Genomic DNA, 24996 nt, shown 5'->3' with positions numbered 1-24996 from the left:
ATAGACTCACCCGATTCCAAAACCACAATGATAAAACATCTAGATCTTTATTAAGACAACAGAATGTTATTTTTGTAATAATTTAAATTGCAAAGCTTTCTGTTATATTGTCTGGCTTTATTTCTGTGTAATCCCTCAGTCTTCCACGTAGGTGCCCGAGTGGTCCACTTATAAATTTGAGTCCTTGTTTGGCCTTGATGGAAAATTTGACAGAACAAGGCTATGACATAAAATCAAGAAGTGGCAAAAATTTGAATGGATTTGTCTGTGTGGTCTTATACTTCTTCTGATACAGCTCAAGATAAGACTAAAAGGCTATTCAATTTTTTTGTTTGTTTTGATACCTGCTCAAAATAGTATCTAGTTTCGATATTGTTTTAGTATCGACTAGTATTTGATTTTCAATATTTTTGACAACCTTAGTTCAAATCCACCTCCCTCAAATGGATGAAAACTCTAACCCTTGAACCACTGTCACTCAGTACACTTATACTCATTAGAGATCAAGGAACAATTCACAACAACAGCAGTTTTAGTTTATTCTCTAAATGTGTCTAGTGTTAAACTTATTCCGATTCCCATTTTCTCCATTTTTACTTGTTCCAAATTTGTCCTACTCGCTTACATGTATCATTATGAAGACAAATTTGTTTTGTTTACCTCAGCTGTCTTTGCCATAATCCCATGAGAAACTTACATTGGCCACAATGATAATATGAGATCATGTTTTTGAATGAACAGATGAGACTGCTGCTAGGGCTGCTATTCACGACACCAACTATAATATCCTTATCAAGTCTGCTTCTTTTTGTTCCCAATCTTCACTGTTTATGAATCAATCTCAAATGGGGCTTGAATTCTCTCTCTTTAATTACACTCTTTGTCTCCTCCTCCGCTCTCTATTTAGCTCAGCACTTCTCGTGTGACAGTTGGGACCAGTGCAGGGATGCGTGTTTGGGAGAGAGAGGGAACTTGAGGGAGGGGACAGAGGAGCCTTGTCACTCCATCACTGACAGCTGCCAAAAACACTCCGCCTCAGGATCTAAACTCTCCGTGTCAGGTTTACCCCTTTGTTTAAGTTTAAACCTTAAAGATGCCACTCTCTCCACTGTGGACAGCGAGATGCGGGAGGCTGCCTTCAGGCAACAAGTGACATTACGAAATGCCAGGAATTTCAATGCAGAAGGAGTAGGCCCAACAGGAAGATGTATGGCAAGCAGACAGTGTGGCTGAGATTAAATACTTAGATTTGTGTCTTTAGGTAAAAAGATGCTAAACAGATTACATATGCTTCAGAGAGTAATAACCTTGACTAAAGGAGATTGACTGTGTACATATTTTCAATCATTTTTGCAAAGAATTCAAATAAAGTCTGTCATTAATATGAATTTATTCATTGCTCTTACTTGAGGTTACATATTGTTTAAGTGTAAGCCAGAAACTATGGCTTTAGGTATTTCACGTCATGAAATACTGTACATGGAAACTCGAAGTAGGCTAAAAGTACTTCAGTCTGATTTCTGAGCATAGGAGGCAAAACAGTTGCATGGTTAAGGGTATAAGGACTCACCCTCAACTGGGGTACTGAGGATTTAAACCATTTAATTTAACAATAGGTTCTTCCCTCTAAATTCTATTTTAGTGTAGACTGTTTGACAGCTAGAATGAACAGAGGACTAGATATATGAACATAGAGGGGCACTTCCTGGATTACCTCCTAATGACATCACAAGGTGAACCAAATAATTTTCATTTTAACACCACAAAATTGCTGGATTAGTTAAACTACCTTATTGTTATTTCCACAGATAAGTAAAGGAAGTATAAAACACAACATATAAGAGATATAAAATGTCTTGTCAGTGTTATTTGCATCTCGTCTAATGCTAAAACTTTGACTGGAATCAGTTTTGTCACTTGATGGATTTTGAGCTTGAGATCAAGGCTGTCAGCTTATCATTTGAAAGTGTTTTTATGTCTCTATCAGGCTCTCAGACAAAATGGAAATCTCAAGTCCCACAGGGCTGCAATCGGGTTTTGTTTCAGGATTACCAGGCTGTGACATCTTCATGATAAATACATCATGATTTGCCATGTTTGCATTTTGGATATAGTTGCAAGACTGAGCTAGCAATACTCGCTGATTTTGTAGTGGTTTAAACCATTTGTCGAATACCTCCTCTTCCCATTTCCCAAGCCTCCGGGCCAAAAAAAAAAAAAAAAAGCTAGCAATCAACGCACCGTTGTGATGGGAAAAAAAATTATATTATGCATTCTTGTGGCTTTAATTCCCTTTTAAACATGCCAATCATGATTTATGGGCTTATGGATTTTTACCTGTGACGCAACAATCCGGGCAAAAGTAAACATTTACACCACACAACCACCATATTGATCTAAAGTTACTTCATAACAGATAGTAACATAGTGGCATTGCATTGTAACAAGCAGATTTTTATTTAAGTTTTTTTTTACATATGCCTCATTTAAAGTCTATCATTGCTAGATTTAAAAACACTCACCCTTTGTTCTGGACTCAAAAATAGAAAGAAATGTTTTTGGCTCACTGCACTGATAGCTATACCACAGTTGTCAGAGATGTTGACTGAAAGCTATAACCTTATCATGTCGACCAACATAAGAGAGGATGAACCGTGACCTTTGAACCTTGTTCTCTGCCTTAAACAGATGGAAACCAGGAGGATTTAGTCACAAAAATAATTTAGCTTTTTCCTTAAATCCCTCATCAATGAAAGTTTAAAAAAGGCATCTGAACTAATGACATCTTGCACACATACAGCCTATAGCTCAGAGCCAAAACAAAAGTAATCTCCGAGTTGGTCTGTCATCTTGTTTTATTGAGGGAGCTTCAGGGAGATCAGAGAGAGTTAGAGGCACTAACTTGTTCACATGTCTCTTTCACCTATTCTTGGTCAAACCTACCAACAGTTTACCAACTGAGACAGATTTAGTCCAATTAATACTTACTTAAAGGTGTTCTATGTAACTTTGCTGGTTGGAGAGTTTCCCACCAGCTTGTCTGCATGGAGATGCCATTGCTTTGCCTGGAGTGTTCTACAGTATATTGCACTTTTTCAGTTACAGATGTCATACATTCTTACTTTGAGTATGGTCACCTCTCCACAAACTTGACATGCAACTTTGCCTAGTGACGTCACTTGCTAAATGCCATACCATGTAACATTCCAGGCTAAGCTGTAACATCCCCATGGAAACAAGCAGGTGAAATTTAGGTGCACCTTTAAGTTGTGCTGAAGTACTGAAGTATTTGGGCAAGGATTTATTTACTACCTGAAATGTCTTTATTCTTTATTTATTTATTTTTTGTTTCTTCTTTGCCAATACCTACAGTCCCTGAGATCCATATTTAATATCTTGTATGACTTCCATGAGCTTCAAGGACTACATCCATGCGGTTCCACAATGATTCATACAATTTGTTGATGAAGTCATCGGGAATAGCAAAGAAAGCGTCTTACATGCCTCCCAGAGTTCATCAAGATTCTTTGGTTTTGCCTTCCATGCTTCCTCTTTCATTCTACCCCAGACATGCTCAATGATGTTCATGTCTGGTGACTGGGCTGGCCAGTCCTGGAGCACCTTGATCTTCTTAGCCTTGAGAAACTTTGATGTCGAGATAGAATTATGCGATGGAGCACCATCCTGCTGCAAAATTTGACCCCTTTTATGGTTGGGAATGTAAGCAGTAGCTAATATGTCTTGATATTTTAGGTTATTGATATTGCCTTCCACCCTGCAAATGTCTCGCACACTCCCATAATGGATGTAACCCCAGGCCATGATTTTTCCACCACCAAAACTTAACTGTTTTCTGGTTGAATCTTGGATCCATGTGGGCTCCAGTAGGTCTCCTGCAATATTTGCGGCGGCTGTGATGTAATTCAACCAAGGATTCATCTGAGAAATCCACCTTCTGCCACTTTTCCAGTGTCCATCCTTTTAGCAGGCTGTGGGCCATGGCAAATGCCACACAGTTTTTTAATTGCCTTTTGTTTAGTGCTGGTTTCTGTGCACTGATTCGACCATGGAGGCCATTTCGAGACAGAATTCTACAAACTGTTCTGGTTGACCCAGGGACTTGAGGTGACCAGGCCTGGTGGAGTCTGCTGCAGTGGAAAAGGGGCTGGCCGTGGATTTTTGAATCAACAAACGGTCCTCCCAAGCAGTTGTCTTGCGGGGTCTGCCGGACCTGGGCTTGTCAAAAACATCTCCAGTCATTTCAGATCTTTTTCTTATTCTTTGTACTTGACGCTGAGACACATTGAAGGTGTCAGCCACCTCAGCAGTGGATCTGGTCTTCAGCCTCTTGATAATTAACACTTTGGTCTCAGGGTGGATCTTAGGCATGTTGTCAGAGGTCAAGTTGCAGTTGATGTGAAGGTCTGGTGTGCTGGGGTTCTTTTTATACACACCCACTAATTGACTGATCAGTAACTGATCACAGATGAGGCTGTAATCTAGGATTGGGTGAATCATATGACAAGGCAACAAGACTTTTATCTTGCCAAAATCTGACCTTTCTGTGTTCATTAAATGATCAATCTTTTTTCAGTGAAGCAAATTTTTTTTAGTATATTGAGCATAATTTGGGAGGGTTTTAGCTTTCATATGAGACATTTCTAAAACCAATCGATTAATTTAAAGTCAAGTTAAAAGCTTTTGTTTCTACAAAATGTATAAGCGACAAGACTTTTGTCAGGGACTGTTTGTCGGAAGTCATAGACATAGTTAGGGAGTTGGATATCCTTTCTGTTGAGAGTTTTAACCAAGAATTTAACAATATTTTTCACCTCAAGCAAGATTTGACCTTTTACCTTGTGGTAGGAAGTCAAGCGATTAACTACTGTGGCACTGATATGGGGCAAAAGGGATCGGATCTATGCACCAGACCGTTGTATTTCTAACATTGATTGTGTATATCAGTGTTGTTTGCAGATGCCACCTGTTGGCATTGATTTTTCTCACTGTGGGTTTCTCTTGTAGCAAAGCAGCGAAACTATTTTTTAAAATGTTGCTTTGTTGTAGTTTGTAGTGAAAGGGTGTTTTTTATTTTTTTATTTTTTTGAAGACAAGGTAAAATGGTCTTCTACTCCATCCATATCATAATGGGAAAAAATGCATGTTAAAGACAGTACTTTGGAGCAATTTTAACATCCATAATGAAGTAAATGCTAGATGGGAATCTCTAGTGCCATACTGTGGAACATTCCTAGTATATTAATAGCATCTCCATGGAGATAAGCAGAAAAGTTGTGCTGTGAAAAAGTGCAACTGCTGAAGTGCAAAACGATCAATACGAGAGGGAAAAAAATATTTTTTTCCATATTGCTTATCCCTACTATAGACATTATTGTCAGCTATTTCCTTGCTGACTTCTTCTGTAACAGCTTGTCAAATGCACCATCAGCCAGATTAGAGCCCCCCACTCAGCAGCAGCACAGATTAAAGCTGATTCTATCCCTGGATGGGACAGGCGCCTCTCAGAGAGTCCAGATGGCACTGGAACAACTGGTCCAAGACAACCAGCTTAACATTTATAACATATGAGCTCTGTATGGAAATATACTGGATACTGTTGTGTCATTCACATCTGCTGTACTCAGATTGCGTCATGAGTTAGCTTTGGTTTACTTTTAGTTTGTTTTTGTTCAACTTTTGTTTAAATAAATCACTGCTATTACGTTATAGGTACAGTATTTTAGAGACACATATCATTTTTTTCTGGAGGGTTGTTACTTGCCAGCAATATCCCATAGTATGGCATTAAACCTTTCTATTTCCATGGAGACAAGCAGGCAACACCGCAACCCCAAGTTACAGGTCAGATCTGTGGAGAAGTGACACAGTAAGAATGCACGTTTTAAAACACCTCTAAGTTAAGTTTAATGCCATACTGCTGCTAATTCCAGGCAAAGCAATAACATTTCCATGAGCAACAACAGGGTAGTCCACCCTCAGAATATTTGCATACCGGTAGTTTATCTTTAAGAAGAAGTCCAAATTCCCAAATTATTTATAGCAACAAAATGATATGAATATATGCATGATACAACTGCAAGAAAATCATTCAGCAAGCTATTTTCTACTTGCTACATTACCACCATGACTTTTTTCTCTTCCAGGCCACCACAGAATATTATATCTCTCTGTACAGTAAATTCAGTATAATTTGGCATATGTTCTTAGCTATTAAAATATGTGGTTTAAATTTGCTGTATGTAGATGAGCATTGATCAGTTTGCATTGGGTGTGCGGCATGAATGAAAAATGTAATGTAAAATTTTTTTTTTTTCCAATGTGACAGAGTACGCCTGGGTTTCAGAATGATGAAAAGTAAGCACAGTTGCTATAGTAATAAACAATTCAAGACAATATAATATCTATATTATCTTTTCACTGGTGACAGGTACTCAAAATAGCACCTTTATAAACAGGAAACTGAAACACATGGATGTTTTTTTCATGTGTCATATCAGTGTGTCATATCAGGCATTGTTGATCTTGCCTCTCATTTTTATTCATTTTTTTGTCTCTGAAGTCCTCCCATAGTCCAGTGTCTCTCCACAGTGAATGGTCTAGTTCTCTGGTCTGTTTTTGGGGGCTGGACCGTGGCATCCTGCTGCTGCTTAATGGGCCCTGACAGACAGCCTCCCCCTGTGGCTGCTCAGGAACAGAACAGAACTCCACACCAAAGGCCAGCACAATGCAGCTCAAACAACAACCAAGTATAGGTTACACCACTATGCTACACTATGCACAGAGCAAAACACGCCTAACTACTGTTTTACAGTGTAACCAATGGGTAGTAATCTAACTAGCTATTTTTACCTTCAGATATATACAACATTGGAATTAGTAGCAGAAAGTTTAACTAAGAAGTACTTTGCATTAATGCTTTTTGTAGGTATTGACAGAGGGAAAAATAATGATATTCATAGGCAGTAGTTTCCTGACGCCATTTTGAGGACTTTATCAGGTTGCTATGGCAATGGTCCCAGTTCTGATCAATCTGAACCCCATCAATACTTTGTTCAACTCCTACTTTTTTATTGCTACAAATACCAACTGTTAATATTATAACAAACAAAAAATTATATTGTAAAAAACATACATTCTTACTCTGAACAAGTTTGCCTCTCCTCAGGTCTAATCGTTATTTCTCATACTGTGGAACATTGCAGAAAAATTACAAAATCTCCATGGAGATGAGCAGGTGGTTGACCCTCCATCAAACAAGTTACAATGGCTTTCCTGACCTGACTTGCTCTTTTAATTCAAGCTTGAGAAATTAAAAGTAGGCCTTAAATATCTTTATATACTAAGAGACTTTGTTTTTTATGTTTGTTAAACTTAATTTTGTTGATCTTGCAATGGTAAGTCCAAGGTTGTAGTGTATTGGAGTTTTGATGGATTTTCAGCTATTATAATAAATCGCCGACCTTGGCAGACAATAAATGTCAAAATCCATTTTATTGAGAAAGCTCCAGAAGAACTGATGTTTGAAAGCTTTTGAAAACAAGTTAAATGGGTTTCTTTGGAGATAATTCCTTAGAGGTCTTACTCAGCAATTCTGCTAGAGATTCACTTTTACTGTGCAAGTATTACTCCTCTTCATGCATAAAAAGATCTAGAGAGGAAATCGATTCTTGTAATGCACTTGTAGAAACTGCTTTCACATATTTGCCCTGGTCAGATATGAATGTCAACAACCTACAAAAAAGATTTTTAAATAAAATTGTAACACAAATGCACAATTCCCCATATACATTCAAACTCTTAAGATTCTAAACTGTGAATATAAATGAAGTCTTGTAAAGAACATGATACAAACAGAAATATAAACTCATGGATTGCTATATCACCAAGTTGCATATTTTTAGCTTTTCAAACTTCTTCCTACCCACATAGTCAGTTCCGTACAGTTTACCTGCATTGTCTCCATATTATAACGCAGGTGCACAATTAAAACAACAGACTTTTCCAACCCTGTTTGAAAGCTCCACACAGTGCTCACCATCTGCTTTGCTCAGCCTCCGAACAGAGAACCACGCTCCCGTGTCTTCATCTGCAGTGTTCGCAAAAGACGCCCCCAAAATCCTGACTCTTCCTCAGGCAAAAAGAGTTGTGCTTTATAGCCAGTCTTTGAAACAGAACTCCAATCCGCGCTCGCAAAACCGCCAATATCTTATTTAAAACATGGCAAGAAACCCGAGACTCGCTTGACTTTCATAGCGGATCGGATTCATTGTTGTCATCTTCTCCGTGCGTCCGTAAGTGTGTCCAATACGCCCAGCCTTCTCCGAATGACAAGGAGAGAGAGCGAGGGAGAGAGAAAGAGAGAGAGAGAAAGGGAGGGAGAGACGCACATCCCTCTAATAGTGTGTGTCTATGGTGTGTGCGTTGCGTGCATTAAGACTTCTACAGAAATAGTAACAGCAGCACAGCGCGGTGCAGCTGCAGGCTTAGGCTCTGTAACGGAGAGAAAGAGACAGGAGAGGCGATTCTGCATACTGTTATTACTATATTGAAATGCACTTCAGAGTTTTAAAGGGAAGGTATAAGGATGAACTAAAAAGGCTGTATACACAAGCAACAAATTATGTTATATATGAGTAGATAAATAGTTATTTTTACAAAAGAGAAAGTTGTGAATTTGTGAAGTTTAGTATAACTTTACTGGCCTTGTGGTGGATTTTCAGATATTGATATCAGTATAGGTAAATATCAGCCACAGCATCCAGTATCATATATTGTTGTCATATCGAACCATTCCTAGTAGTAGTATGTAGGTTTTCTATCTCATTTTTCATGTCCTCAAATACAAAGTAAAGTGTTCAAATAATAATTCTACTGATATCTCTAATGTTGCTTTACTCATAGTTAGAAAAATATGATGTATAATGTCTTCTGTTTTAAAGTTCTGTTTCTCAAGTGTATGAATGAGCGCATCACTTTGGGTTGCCAGATTATAAGAGTAGAAACCAGTTAAACTCAAAAGTGCTCTTGCTCTGAACACTCACAACCTAAACCTCAGCCTTGCAGCCAATCATTAATCAGCACTGGTGCAGCTTCCATCTTTAGGACAGTGATTGAGTTCTGGAGGTTCTGAGCTTTCACATGATGCTGTCCATATACTGAGAATGAGAAAACGTGTGTCATTAAAATGCAGGTTAAGGCAGCTCAGGTTCAGGTGTGATTGAATTACACATACACCCTAATACAAGCATGTCCTGTTCAATGACTATTTGCATTTTTCAAGGTCTGTATTTACTGCACACCATGTTTTAGGTGGACACTTTATCATATTAAATGGAATTTATGGGCTACTGTTTAACAATATGTGAGGTATGGGTTAAATAGATTTATTATTTGAATAATATCAGCTTTGGGCATATGCTTTAAGCCTGTGCAGCATTCCTTGGTTCATCTTGGCAACCTTAAAAGAATGGGAAAAATACTTATTTGAAAATAGTGAGTGAGTGAGTAAGTCTGAAGCATCTTGTAGCACCTTGCAACTACTTTTTAAATTATAAGTTATACGTGTTCTCAGGGGAAGTCAAAGTTTTGGATGGTGGTGTGCCCTACATGTCTGAGATCAAGACTGAAGCTAAATGTGTTCGAATCTGCATTGAGGGCAAGGCCTGTAAATAGTGGTCAGAAGACACAAATAAGAAGTGGCTCAGTAGACCAGGCCATCCACTTACCCAGTGCAAGAGGGGGGTTTTCAACTTGAGATCACTACATCCTAGTTTGTGGAAAAGACACACTTTAAACCTGTGTTGTATTTAATACTCATTCTGTTCAAGTTGGGAAATGTAAATTCAAGAGGGTTTTATGTGGATATGTAAAGTATTGAACACCAGCCAACACAGCAGAATGATGACACTGTGAGTGAACTCACAGTAAGAAGGTCCTGGGTGCTATGCTTAAGAGGGCCTTTCTTTATGGAGCTTGCATGTCCTTCTGAGAAGGAGGTTTCCTTCGGGTGCTCCAGTTACTTCTACCACTAAAATATGTGGGTCAGGTTGGTGCATAGTGTTGGCATGTTCACAGAAACTTAATCCTCCTTTGTTCTTTTCCACTTGGTTTTATGGCAGTTTGTTAGCTAATTCCACACATTTTAGGCACCTATCCTATTACTAATAGTACTGAATTACACTTGTTTAACAGTTAGGGTTGACAAACCTCTCAAAGCACTGCACTGTAGTTAGTATTCATTAATTCCATACTCTGTGGTAAGTTACTACTGTGTATGTCATGTCTGGCCCAAGGACACAACAAAGCTGCACTGTTATGAGCAGGATTTGAACCACCAAAGCAACCAGTTATTTTTTGGCTATATTCTATCCATTAAGACAGGTCATTCACAATTAAACATAGTGTCTAGTCAGTTCACATTTTCAGAAATCAATCAGTATGACTTTATTTGTCCCTGAGGGGTATTTCAAGCAAGTAAAATACAATCATAATAGAAAAGCTCAATCAAAGGTCTCAGTGCAGCTTAATGGGATGATTCGTCAGGTACAATCAGCAGATCATGTGCCAGGGCAGTTTAAGAGAAGTCATAGCCCTCAGGACAAAAGTGTCCCTCCTCTGTGCCCTGCAGCCCAGCATCACATCAGCCTCCAAGGGAAACTAAGTGAACAAAGAGAGATACATCAGAAATACATTTTCCATGAATAACTTTCCTGACCAAAAACTGCCTGACAATAGTTTTGTTTTTCTTACTCTGCTACCTATTTTGACATATAGTTGAAAAAAGGTGTTTATATTGTATTTGGCCTGTGTGGTTGCAGACTGCAGCAGAACCAGTGCAGCTGCAGCTCTGAAGGGCGATAAGGACACGGCTGATGGCTAAAGAGAAGAAAAAAAACACACACAAAAAATGAAAAATGAATTGGAAACAGCAGGAAAGGAAAGAAAAGTGCAGACCACTGACTCTGCAGCGAGGCTATTTGAGAGGAGAGAGTGAAATCACCGTAACCACTTTAGTGCACCCTGAGGTCACCCTGCGCTCGGACAGATACTGGACTGTTATTGCTATAGTCACACCTCATTCTTTCAGAGACGTTCAAATGACTTTTATGACTCTGGTAGAAAGGAATTATTGGATTTTAAATAAAGTCGGAACTCCATGCACAGGGAATAGCAGTATAATGACTTTGCGAAAATTTATAACATAAGTTTTGTTGGAATATTTCACCCATAATTGACACATAATGTCCTACAGGCCCAAGGAAATGTCTGACAGAAAAAGAATTTCTTTTGAAGTTCAGTGTTAAAATGGCCTCAAAATGGGCATGAAACAGCAGAAATCCAAAATGTTTCCATGTTATGGTTAAACTATCACGTAATAAAACTCACCAAACCTTTGTGTCCAGTGCATGAACATTTTACAACTTTGTGAACAAAATGCATTCTCAACTATAGGTATTCTATGGCATAGGCATAGTACTTTAAATCAGAGGTGATAAAGTTTTGCTTTCTTGGTGTTTGTGAAATAAATAATTAACATAAAAAGGTGCGGAGTGAATAAAAAACAGATGCTTGTTAGACATAGGCTCAAACATAATTGCATTCAAAAGGAGGGGTTTGGGGTACGTTTGCAGAATTTTACTTTTACATAAAATTAGCTTTTGCAACAAGTGTTTACATATTACCAGAAATTAACCTGTGGAGGTAGAATAGACTTTTTATCATTGAAAAATTACAAATAAATGTTGCTGTGAAATTCAACTTTTTGTTTTGTTGTTGTTCAGTTCTTTCAACATATCAATGATGATATCAGTGATGGCTTTTTAATGGACAGGTTTCTAACAAATCCTGTGTTAGAAAAGACTGCAGTTTATTAATATTTGGTGATTCAGAAAGCTTTTATTGTTTTTGAGTTTTTTGGATTTTTTTTTTTTTAACTATGCCATTTTTGTTATTGTTTAGAGTAATTATTGAACTCATTATTAAATTCAATTAATTGGACGGCCCTGTGGGAGATAGCCTAATCGTCCTGCCTTTTTGTTCATCTTTTCATGCACAGCAGAATCTTCATGCAGAAAAAGGCCACGTTAAAGAATATCTCAATAACAGAAACAAGGGCTTTTTCTGTTTGTATTTTTGTAATAAGAGCATTCCTCAGGAGAGCCGTGCAGGCCCATATCTGTTACGATGCTGTGATATAGTGGCCACTGCACTGTGAAGGACAGTCTTCATTACACCACTGCAGATATTACTGTATGTCTATGAGTGCTACAACCTGCTCTTTAAACCACAGTCTGACAGGGATGTAGTGCTTTCTTATTACTGCTGTGAAAACACAAAATACCCCAGTGAGTTTTAAACAATATTACTTTCTGCTCTTAAGTGGTAGAGACGTCTTCACAATGACATGTACTTGGAAAATCCAACTAAAACTACTAACGTAAAGGTGCACTGTGTAATTTTTCTGATGGAGATGTCACTTGGAATGTTCCACAGAATGGTGTTAAACATATTTATCTTGTATGTTTTAATTACAGGTGTCGTTATTACTCAAAAAATACCTTTTAAACATGTACACACCTCTCCATAGATCTGCCCTGTAAGTTCGTCAGAGAGTCTCACCTACTTGTCCCCACAGATAAGTTCAGTACTAGTCCCAGTCAAACCAGGCCTTCATCTTCAAGTATCTGCTGTAGTTTCGGAACTGTACATATCTTGTTTATGAATTGGAGAGAAAATTCCCAAATATATATATATTGCATATATGAAATGTATTTATCTATTTTTTAGAAATGTAAGTTGTTTCAGTGTGGCCTATTATAGAAGTTATATATGGGGAGGAAGTTATAAGTTATTGAAATCAGAAAGTAAGTATATTTGAAAGGATACATTTTGGGTTGTTTACAGTGGCAGAGTTGTTAGCTTGTCAACGGGGGGTTGATCAACTACAGAGTGGGCTTTACATGGCCTTTGTGGTTCTCCCCAACTTCTTCCCTTCTTTTGAGAAATACATTGTTATAGAATGAATAAGTGAATACATCTTAATTTCTCATACTATCTAGTTCTAGTAACTCGGCAGATAAGTAGAAGCATTCTTATTTTTACCCTCAACAAAATGTAATATAAATGGGCCACTTTTGAGAACAGTATGATCTTGACCTAAATCTGTCCTTAACAAACTACAGCATGGACTTAAAAACAGCTGAGAAAAGTTCATGGTTTATGGCTCATTTAATTTCATAATATATTTTTTTTCTCAAATGTTGTTTACTTGTAGGGTGACACTAGCTCATTTGATAGAGCTGTTGTCCACTGATCCAAAGGTTGGCGGTTTGAATCTTGCTTTCTGCATAAACATTATTGGTTGAGCGGCTAGATCCACTGAACCACAAGTTGGTGTGCAATTCAACCTGCCACAGATAAATGCTGTTATGATGTCTTTGGGCTAGACACTTAACAGATCTCACCCTCAGTGTCTGCGCACACTGTTGTATGTGTTGTCTTGTGCTGTGTGGATGAATGGGTAAATGGTTTCTTGAATACCATGAAGGTGGAAAAGCTATATAAAAATGTGACCATTTACTATTTACATGCAAAACAAATAAATACATACAATTCAAGCATGTGATGGAGACTCCATATAAGCAACTTGAAACTAGATTTGTTTAACATTCCTAAGAAATACAAGTAGATTGCATTGATTTCCTCCACACACATACATTTAAGACTGTAACATCTGTGGCATCCATCTTGTCCTGTATCTGTCTCAGTACTCTGTCTTTGTGTGTGTTTGTCTATTTTTAGCCATCGGGGTGCAGATGACCTTGGATTTGCTGGAAAAGAGGTTCTGGGCCATTGCCAAGCAGGTGACCGCAGCACCACACACCCACACACATGTTGGGCCATTTGGATTATTTCTCCCAAAGACACTGAGAGTGTCTGAAATGCTGGTGTAAATCAGGTTTATTGTTAGGTTTATGCACAATGATAACACTTTGGTCCGAAGTTTTCCATTTTACGACTTGATATTTATAGCGTTCTTTGGAATTGCTAGAGAAAGTTTTATCGAACTTGGAAATATGAAATGAGCTTCCTCAGTATATGCGGACTGTGTAAAAAATGAAGTTCATCAACCTGACCTTAAAGGGTCCTATAAAATGAATTCTTGTGAACTTTAAGCCACAAAGGCTGAAAGTTTTTCGATGTTATAATGCTGTTACCTCATCAAAAAACAACCTGGAGTTGTGTTTTGTTTCATTCTCACATTTGAATATGCCTGGTTTGTTAATCTGTCAACATCTCCAGAGCTCAAAATGCTCTTTTCCACCTTGTGATGTCATTTATGGTAGTGTTAAACTTAACAGCTTTAGTTCAGTAGAGATGGGCAATTCCAGAGCTGAAATCATCCAAATGATTCTAGTGAAGGTATACGGAGTTTAAAAACACAGTGGAACACTTCCTTATCACATGACATCACAAGGTGGAACGGAGTGTTTTCAGTTTCAGTAAAGAACACAGCCTAAATGTGCAGTATTTGTGTGTTAAGCATGTGTGAATGAAACAAAAGACAACTCAACAATTTTTTTGCAAAATTGAGCACACAGATATTTGAGAATATATTTGAATATCATTATTAATGTTTCAGTGCTAAGGAAAAAGTAATGTAGTTATTTTGTGTTTCAACAAAAAGTAATAGTAGTTTCCTTAGATTCAGACCATAAACCATATCAAAAAGGTAACTTTTTTTTTTTTCCAGAATCAGTACTTGTTGAAATTAGTATTTACTGGGTACTGATTCATTTGACCGTACTTACAATTACAATAATCAAATTCCCTCCTTAGAGGGAATTAAATATTTACTTATCTTTGAATTTTACTCAAGCACATTTATCTAGTGGAACTCTTTTATATTTTACATATTTTATTAGTATGAAGATTTTACATTGTTGTTAAGAAGTGTGTTTTTATTCATATATCCAATTTAGCTTCTGTGCACTTACATATACCAAAAATTGTATACATTTCTAATTCACAACCATTTATTTACTGTAACAACCATAACAGCAATCCATTCAATCTCATTAATGCAACAGATTGAGTTTTGCCTTTCAGTAGTCAGAGCAAGGCTATCTGTTAGCTATTAATGTCAGTCTTTCAAATTTTTTATATTTATATTGAAAAGTAAAGACTGAATACATTCTGTCCTGCAGCACTTGTACCAAGATGACCTTGTGTCTCTTTTCAAACTTCTTTATGATCAACTGGGAACAGAAGCCATTAATTAAACGCATTAACTCTCCGATTTTACACTTGGAGATTAAAAGTGAAAATTGCCTAAAATAGTCTTTCATAAACTTAAAGGGCTTAGGGCAGATTTTCAAAAGAGCTCAATTTATCTGTATTTTAGCCCTGATAGTTTATAGAGGGGATATTATCTAGTCCATGAGTGTTTGACCTTGTCCCAGCCGTGGTGCACTGAAGCAGGACGGGCCCGTGGAGGTCGAGGGGGGTAGATAAGGGTTTGTAATGGGTTCTGACAGACTGCTGACCGCTCAGACACATTTACTCTGAATGAAACGTTGCCTCCATTCAGGAAGCAGGGAAAGATACTGTTTCTGAAGGACTGCACATGGAGGAGAGGAGCTGGCAGCAGGTTCAAACAATAAAAGAAGATTAGCGTTGAGTTGAATGTCAAATGTATTTACTGTCATTAGTAAAAGTATAGAATTAATCAGTGTGAAAATTTTAGGTAGCGGGCAGGGGCGTGTATAGCTCTAAGGACAATTTACTGTTTTTGGAAGAAGTAACCAATTTCAGAATTCATAGTGTGAATGGTGAAACTTAAGGTTAAGGTTAAAAAGGAAGAACAATACCACTTTTTAACTCTGTTGAGTTAAAAAAAAAAAATCAATAGTCATTGAATTTGAGATATTAACCACATAATAAGCCTAAGCATTTGGACAGGTAAATTATTGCATAGAATAATTCTTTAAAAATGGAAACTATGGGCAATTTAGAATGTTCTGTGAACTTTTTTAATTATATAGTTAAACCCAAAATGCCTTTACATACCTTGTCTTATATAAGAAAGCCACTGTGCTAAATGTAATTATTTTGTATATTGACTTTTGATTGTATTTTGCAGCCCCCTGATACAGATGTGAGTATAAAATCTTTGGCACATATTATTATTACAGGTATTCTTTTAATATCTTTTTTATAATGATAAACTTTAATTTTCAGTGTTCAAACATTGAGGGTGTGTGTCCCCTCAGCTGTGAGAGTGCTGTAAGTACTGCTAACTATTCTTTTTTTTTTTTTTGGCATTTATTTAAACATACTTTACACTGAAATATTTGAAGACTTTTTGTTTGTTTTTTAGGATCTCAACTGTTTCTTGGTTGACAATAATGGCTTCATCGTGCTTTCCAAAGAGAGAGACGAGGTAGGTTGTTTAAAGGTGCACTATGTAACTTTTGTGGTGGGTTCTCAGTTACCTACTTGTCTCCATAACGAGGTTATTGTTCCACAGTATGGCATTAACCTTAACTATGCTGCATTATTATTATTAATGTAGAGGTTTTTTTAATGGTTAGAAAAGCATTACAAACATGGATTCTAACTATGAGTAGGGTCTCCTCTTTTATAAAAGAGTGGGTCAAAATCTACTTGAAAGTGTTTGTATGGAAAAAACACAAATTTCACGTAGGTGAAAAAATATTGGATTTATAAAATCTGTGCCGCATTCCCTCACGCACATTCCTCTCATATCACACCAGCAGCACAAACCTGTGCACATGATCCCACCTCACGCCACGCCCCTTTAATGCCTCCATTTCACCATAAAAGGAGTTCTGAATGAGATTTATCCAAACATGAGCCGATAATGAGCCAGTAATGGTTTGATTGACACAGGGGGATAAGGAGGGACACACAGGGGAGACACAGTAGCAGAGGACATAGGCTCGAAGAGCTTTAGAGAAAAGTGAACTCCTCTTTCCTGAAACAACATTTTAATACAGACTTATCCTGTCATCTAATCATTTTGAAATAAGTGCTTTATTGAAACGACTGATGTTTTGGAGCACCTATAAAAAGCATGATTCATACGTGGAATATGCTGTTTAATTCTCATATTACTTTGTGCATCCTCTTGCACGCACAGGTTTGCATGGATGTAGGACTGGATGTAGTGTCTGCGCCATGGTCCTTGTGTGTGCGTGCGGAGGGGGCATGGGGAATATGTGGATGTGTTTAATTTCGGCCACATTGTAGCCACACGTATGCGGAGGTCTGTGGGTTTGAGAGAGGAGAGGCGAACACTTAGCCATGCTCTGTGTGTGTGTGGGTGTGGGTGTGGGTGGGTGCGTGTGTAAAGGGAGGAGAGAGCCGCGGTTCTGTGCCCGTGATTGCAGTCCAACTTTGATTGTCTTTTGAACGTGTGCTTCCTCTGTGGGTCAGACGTGTGTCCAGAGATCACTTTATACAAGGACAGAGTGACACTGCGAGGATCAGTCAACATCAGTGTCAGCTAGTAACAGTGCGCTCTGGTGCACGTGGATGAGCACCTATTCCTCCCTAATGATCGCAACACTTAGTAAATTTACGATACTCAAATAAATTGTGTATGTTTCCCACACGCTTGTGACTAAATGCACACAGTACAGTTAGATTATGTTTCTTTTTCTGGGAAAATACTGTCAAAATTAACAGGTTTAAACTTCCACCAAACATGATTTTTAAACTAACTGTTTCCTCGCTGCTTCCCACACCTCTGAGCTGTGATCGTACCACATATGCAAGCCCCAGACTTAGCGTGGAGGTCAGCAATGTTTCAATGTTGCTTTTTATAAATACCAACTTTGACGTGATGAGCTGCATACGCACATTTCTGACCTTGTTTTATGTGTATGGAGGCTTTATAAATGAAGTCCAAGACTTCTAACTACACCTGGTCAGGTTTAATGACATACTGTGGAACTCTCCAGGCATATCAATAGCATCTTCATGGAGCCAAGTAGGTGGCGGACCAGACCCTTCCTATAAAAATGTACATATTTCACTTAAAAACATTGCCCTTTTGTTTCCTTATAGATAAATTATGTTAGGACAAACAATTTAATAAAACTGTCGTAATTTACACATGCACAATTATCAATCCCATCCAAATCCAGTTAAAAGGTTCATTTAGGGTTGTTTTGGGTTACTTTGGTGCATGTTAAATTAAATAAAATAGTGCTGTGGCCTCATCAGTTTTGGAGTGTATCAGTTGAAAAGGTGACTCTAAATCTTCACTCTGCGGATCACGGCTACACTCATAAACAACATCTGTGCGCGTCTGCCCCATTTAAGCACGTTTAATCAGTGTGCAGTGAGAGAGGGGACAGACACACACACACACACACACAGCTGCTCCACACTGCCCTTCTGTACAGGGGTGGGGCTGTGAGAATGCGGAGAGGCTGTAAGGCACTGCTGAAAAATATGAATATTGCATAATAACTTTTTTACTAATTATATTTGTGTTCATTTATAAACAGCATTATATCCCTGTAGTCATAAAATGTTGCCATATTTGCAGATACCAATATTTTTTAAAATCCATAGCAAGATCACTAACTTTATGTAAACATACTGGCATATAACCCCCTTCTATTTCCATTTTTTCAATTACCCATGAGCCAAAAGGATAAATCCGAAACACACTCACTGAGATACAGATACAGGAGAAAAAAGAGAGAGAAAAAAAAAAGATCAATATTGGCCAATATAGGAACCAATATATCATCCATCCCTACTAAACTACATTTTTTTTAAATCAGATGTCATATATAAATGTTATATTCAAAAACCATAACAATTTCTTAAATTCTAGTAATGTTAAAGTATCAGTCAAATTTCTCAAAATGTGCTGTATTCATCTAAATTCTCGAGGGTGGTAAAATGAGGTAGACTATGAGTGGTTGGAAGGCCCAAAGGTGCAGATTGGCAGCCTCACTTCCATCAAGGATTACATTCACACTAAGCAAGATAGCTGAAGTTGGTTAAGAGTATGAATGAGACTGACTTCTGCCTATAGCACCATATTCCCAAGGCCCATCCCCCTAGCGTCTGAAATCAGAAGAGGAATGAGCATGCTCAAATTGAATTGGCTAGTGACTATAATATTTGTATTACAAATCTTTTTCATTTACAAATTTGTATTGCAAATCTTTTTAATTTACAATTTTGTAATAATTTTGAATATTCCTCCAGACACACTGTTCCATATCCTTACTTTCATCCTTGAAGGAGCAGCATCGTTGCAATAGCATAATGAAAAACTCTTAATAGAAATCTTAATTACTTTTTAACTGGCGCTGCAATCTTTCAACACCGCAGTGTGTCTAATTGGGGCCACTAAAATGTCAGCGCTCCAAAGAATCTAATTTATCAGCCCAAATTCCATTTTTCATATTGGGTTGATGTTGGTCCAGAGGCCTGTGCGGTGTTTGTGTTTGTAGCCAAGGGAAAAGGGCACTCTCCAAAGCTGTTGTCCATCTGACAGCTGCTTGTTAGCCCGGGATTAACTCAGTCTGTTAAGAGCCATATCACTGCGGATTAGGCCCCAATGCTCATGCCCCATACCATTATATACCACTGCCAATGTGGGCTTCACAATGCATTACATAGGGCTGTAGATTTCAACAATAGGTCAAATGTATTCATACTTTGCAGATGCATGTCTTGGGTGTGTGGTGCTAACTGGAGGCACTGGTCTGTTTGAAGCTCTGTTACTCAAGTTAGGCTTTAATCTGATCTTTGTTTTAACACAGTCTGACCCCCCGCCATCTTAATGCCACTGCAAAGTATCAGTATACTTGATGAATAAAGCTTGATGCAAATGAAGCCGCAGCAGTAGTATCAGCAGTCCAATTACTGAACTACTGCTCTGACAGATGCATGAGTCTGTGTCATTGGGCAAGACACCACACCCACATTTGATCCCATGTCTTCGTACGCTTGTGTATGAATATTTCTAAACGCAGGATAACAGATGGAATGCACATATCAATTACGCTCATTAGTATGCATAGTCTCCCCCAAACAAACAAATCACTCATGCTTTAAAAGGTCATTAAATCAGTTTAGCCAAAGACTACATTTGTTTCGTCATGTGTGCAACCCAGAACCATACAACAGTTTTCTTTATAGGCGCGCTATCATATTTTTATTGTGGCACAAACATTTTAAAAACATTTGCAGGTGTCTAAAGTTATTCCTCACTTACCTTATCCATTCTGAGCATCCTAGTCACTCACCGCAATGAGTTTATAAGAGCTTTTCACAATTTTTAGAGGCCAGAGCAGAATTTGCCGTTGTGGTAATGGTAACTACAACAACTAGCATGCTAACAGTGCACCTCCTGATTATCGTACAGCAAAACCTTTTATAATTGGATGCAGACAGCACACAGCAGTCTTATTTTGACCTCAAGAGCTGCCTAAACAATATATCTATACTGGGGAAAGACAAATTTCCTCAAAAACAGGAGAATAAATTGCATACAGGGCCTTTAAATGCAAGTTTTGTAGTTTATCTTGATTACAGATCTTAAATTTGGACATGGCAGATAAATGTGTGTTGTTGTTTTTTTTGTGGTATTTAGACAATAAAGACTTGATTAGTGGTGTTAAATGTTGGGTTATAGTTAATTCTTAATGTTGATAATGTCTAGAGTGTGTACTGCCTAAGGCCCCTAGTTGCTGGTATAAGCTCTATAGCACATTGAAATGTACCATAAGACAATTTGCTGTGGCATGACAAACCCAAATGAAGAGAAACAGCCTTATATTTATTTTCTCATTTTTCATTATTTGTATGTCTGCTGCGTTCCATCCGACCTTACTAAGCAGATATTATGATAAACTGCATCCTCCATGTTTTTGCTGAGCTGTGGGCTTTACAGGAAGCATAAGGAAACTACCCAGAATTCTCCCTGGTTCCTGTAAGCAAAGAGGCAAGGTGGCTGTGTCCATGTGGTGTTAGAGGGTGGTGTAAATATTTAATTAAAGAGAAATCAAGCCGCTGCAGGTTTAAGGAAATGGGTTACTAAGGGATACCAATCAATGCAATCAAATAACATGTGATAAGATAGTACTTTATCTTCACTGGTTTTGTATGTTTTAATAGGACACATAAAACTTTATTACTATTGCTTATCTTCAGTGATCACCATATACACAGTTGAAAAATATTTAAGACATCAAGAAAGATAAAGTACATATGATTTATGAATGTTCATATTGCCGGTTGGGCCATGGTCGTGGTGGTGATGGTAAAGCTATTAATACAGCTGGCTTGCATGATCATAAATCAATAGTGATTCATTTTACATGTTACCTTGACAGTGACCTATGTGTATGGGGCTATTTTTACACTCGTGGGTCAGTAGACTTCAAGTGTGGCCTCTAATCTCATCACTATGGCTTAGTGATCAAAATAATCCAATATTCACAAAGTGGTTTGCTGTAAGTAAATGTAATTGTGATAAAGTCTAATAGGCAAAAATCGGCTCAAGTAATTACTATGAATTTAGAGTAAATATAATGAACGTACACCTACAAAGTGAATAATATAACTACAGTATGTACTTCACTTATGTACTTTATATAGAAATATGCAAGTATAAGAATATTAGTCCACATGGAACTTTTGATATATGTATTTAGAATCTAAAGACATTTTACTAAATTACATGGAAAAGTTGTGTTCCTCCACTTAGCTAAAAACTAACCAAAACTGTTGCCAGCTGCCCTAAGTGTGGCTGACAGTCTGTGCTTATGACCCCTTCAAATGCATCACTCACCCAACTCATTTATATGGGATCCCCCAACTTTTCATTTCAGAGTTTTAGAATTTGCTCATACCAGCTGATACCAGGGCTTGTCAATAAAATGGTGTTTATCTCCTTAATAGCTGTTTTGGGCTAAAGCTGTCTGGCATTTTCTGCATCAACAAGCCAACGATTTTATTTCAAAGGTTCTGGGTTTTAAAATGAGCTATGACATAACATATCTGAGCAGAAGTTAGTAGGAAAAACATAGTTTTAGACCTCAATAGTCAGTATTAGAGATCCAGAAATTATGCCCAGTCCATAAAATTTGAGTGTCTTGCACAAGGGCACAGCAACATTACTGGTCGGAGCTGGGATTAAACCACCAACTTAAAGGTCCTGTATTACACAAAAAGGTACACAAAAATGGATTCTTATGAGCTTTAAATATTAGAATGTTGTCCCTCATCAAAAACGTACCTGGAGTTATGTTTTGTTTCCTCCACACATGAGTAATCCTTTTTATTAGTCTGTGTGCATCTCCAAAGCTCAAAATGCTCATTTTCATCTTGTGATGTCATGAAATGGTAGTTTTCAAGTTAACAGCTAGATTTACTTTTAGTTCAATAGAGATTTGCTATTCCAGGACTGAAATGGGCAATTCCAGGGCTGAAATCCAAATGATTCTAGTGAAGATGTATGGAGTTTAAAAACACAGTGGAGCATTTCCTGTATTACAACATGACATCACAAGGTGGAACAATGTACTTTCAGTTTTAGAGATGAACTAAGATAGCCTAAACTAGCCCAAATATGTCGAGCTTGTGGGTTCAACATGTTAATGAAACAAAACAAAAATCCGGGTGTGTTTGTGATGAGGAAACAACATTAAAACCTAACGAATTTGATGAAATATTACATGCAATGCTACTTTTATATGCACCTCTTTTTAACACCATTATTAGAAAGTCTCTTCCGTATTCATGTTTTATGGCCAGAGTTTAAGCTAGGTTTCCCCCCTCACACTTGTTAACATGCGGCCTTAACGTCCTGATGCAGTTGTAATAAGATAGTGTGCTTGTAGCGATGTGTTCAATTGCTCCCAGAGGTGAAGGATGCTGCAGAAATTTGGCTCTCTTCCCCCTTCCTGCTTCTCCTTCTGGCACTGATGCTGACAACAAACAAACACATGGTCAAATTTCGCTGATGTCACATTTATAATCCCAAGTGGACCCTCAAAGAATTAAAAAAGAAAACGTGGGCAAGGCACGTCAATCATCTGGCTGGTGTGACTGTGTATGAATGATGGTGTGAATATTTGCTGCATTTGTTAGTTAAAATACATAACATTTGGGTTTTTAGACACTGGTGATGAGGAGAAGAAGGAGAAGTTGAGGAGGCTGATTGCTCTGCTCCTGCTGTAGTACAGATGAGGAGTTACATAATAGAAAGTGCTTTTACATGAATAGTTGTGAGGCAATTTGTTGAGTGGCAAAGGTAGCAAGACTGTGACAGACCTACACCTATCTTTGCGCTCTGCCCTGTACTTGAAATACTTCCAAAAGGTTCACACTGCTGGTTCTACATATAAAGAGTTAAGGAAATAAAAAAACAACAACACAGAAATAAAAAATTGCTGCTTGCTGTGGAATTCCTCTCTTAGTTCTACAGGGGCCTATCAGTTCTGCAGTACTGAACAGGAAGTCAGTCACTTTCTGTTACTAAACACTTAATAAATATTGTAGTTTTCCATTGAATAAAATATAAAACAATGATATAACATATGTTATAGTTTAATTCTAATACTAAAAGCAATTACTTACTACATAAATACTACTACTTTGTTGCTTCACTACTCCAACCTATCAAACTCAATGTGTTACAGATTCTTATTTCTTCCCTTGTGTGAACTAGTTATAATTACTAATAATAGTTATTATAGTTACCAATGGTTCAAAGCTGTTTTTTACTCCACCTCTGCCCAGCTCTATCAGGTGCAGAAAAGCCCACAGATTCTACTCTATATGCAGCAGTCTGTTTAACACCAAGGCTGCTGGGAGAAGCCCTCACAGACTCCATTGTAAAACCCAGTGCTGCGGAGCTGTGGAGACTGAATGCTTTGAATAATTCAGACGAGTGGTGCTGAGGCCGCAGCCCAGAGCCCAGAGCAGACACATCACACGGCTCTAAATCAGTGTTAAGCAATGTGCACGGCCGCATTTCTCCTCCTGCGTGGTTTTCTTACTCGACTCCTTAGTCCACTACTACACAAACCCCGCTCCTCTGCTCCCCTCCATCTGTTGTCCAGCTTCTCTTATAGCTTGTGCATAATGCAGTCTGTGTTGGGCTGAAGCGGAGTTTTTCCAAAGACAAATCTCCCTCAGAGCTTAAATAAATTGCAGGAGAATAATTGAATGCAAGACTTCCAAAAGGTGTGTGGATCGTTCACCGTTGTGTTCAGTCTCAAAGGGCAGTGGTTTGAATAATTTACAAGCTCCTTACTTTATTAAATGAAATAACTTACAACAAATGTCTGGACCATGGGCAGGACACACGGAAATAAATGGTGGCAGTATTAAAGAGGTTATATTATGCTAGATAAACATTTTAATGCTTTTACCCATATGCATGCTCTGTTAATCCTGCATATTCAGTCTTCTAGCTCCAAACGCCCTTTTCCACTGGCTCTCCAGTTCCTCCTACTTTCTGTTCAAATGCAAGAGGGTCTGGTACCAGTCCATAAAGTGCATCAGACAGCTGTCCAATTCTGAGATCCAATCACAGACACTAATTTGTGTCTCAAATGAGGAATTCATCTCCCTAAATATCCTTGTAACCTTCAGAATAAAATATTTAATAAGTAAGTCTTTATTTATATAGCGCTTTTCAGATACATTTTTTGTCCCCAAAGATGCTTTACAGAGCATTATTCACCATTATTCATTTGCTCCATACCTTTTGATGTAAGCTACTATTGTAGCCACAGCTGCCCTGGGGCAGACTGACAGAAGTGCGGCTGCCATGCCAATTGGCGCCATCGGTCACTCCGACCACCACCATCACTCACGCACACACCACTTTCATACTAGGCAATGTGGGTGAAGTGTCTTGCCAAAGGACACAATGATTGAATTGATTATATTTTAACTGACCTTGACTATCAA

General features: G+C 37.9%; 1 protein-coding gene across 1 annotated transcript in view; it reads left to right on the top strand.

Moving 5' to 3' along the window:
- LOC110166781 (voltage-dependent calcium channel subunit alpha-2/delta-4-like) overlaps positions 1-24996 on the top strand; it is a 54751-nt gene that overhangs the window by 25627 nt on the left and 4128 nt on the right. The window contains 4 exon segments of the mRNA XM_020932084.2: positions 13822-13883; positions 16163-16177; positions 16261-16305; positions 16400-16462. Of these exon segments, the coding sequence (XP_020787743.2) occupies positions 13822-13883; positions 16163-16177; positions 16261-16305; positions 16400-16462 (185 nt within the window).

The sequence above is a fragment of the Boleophthalmus pectinirostris genome, unplaced genomic scaffold, assembly GCF_026225935.1.
Source record: "Boleophthalmus pectinirostris isolate CB_2022bp ecotype Guang Dong unplaced genomic scaffold, ASM2622593v1 HiC_scaffold_2, whole genome shotgun sequence".
NCBI classification, from domain to species: Eukaryota; Metazoa; Chordata; class Actinopteri; order Gobiiformes; family Gobiidae; genus Boleophthalmus; species Boleophthalmus pectinirostris.
This window is presented reverse-complemented; position numbering and strand designations above follow the sequence as displayed.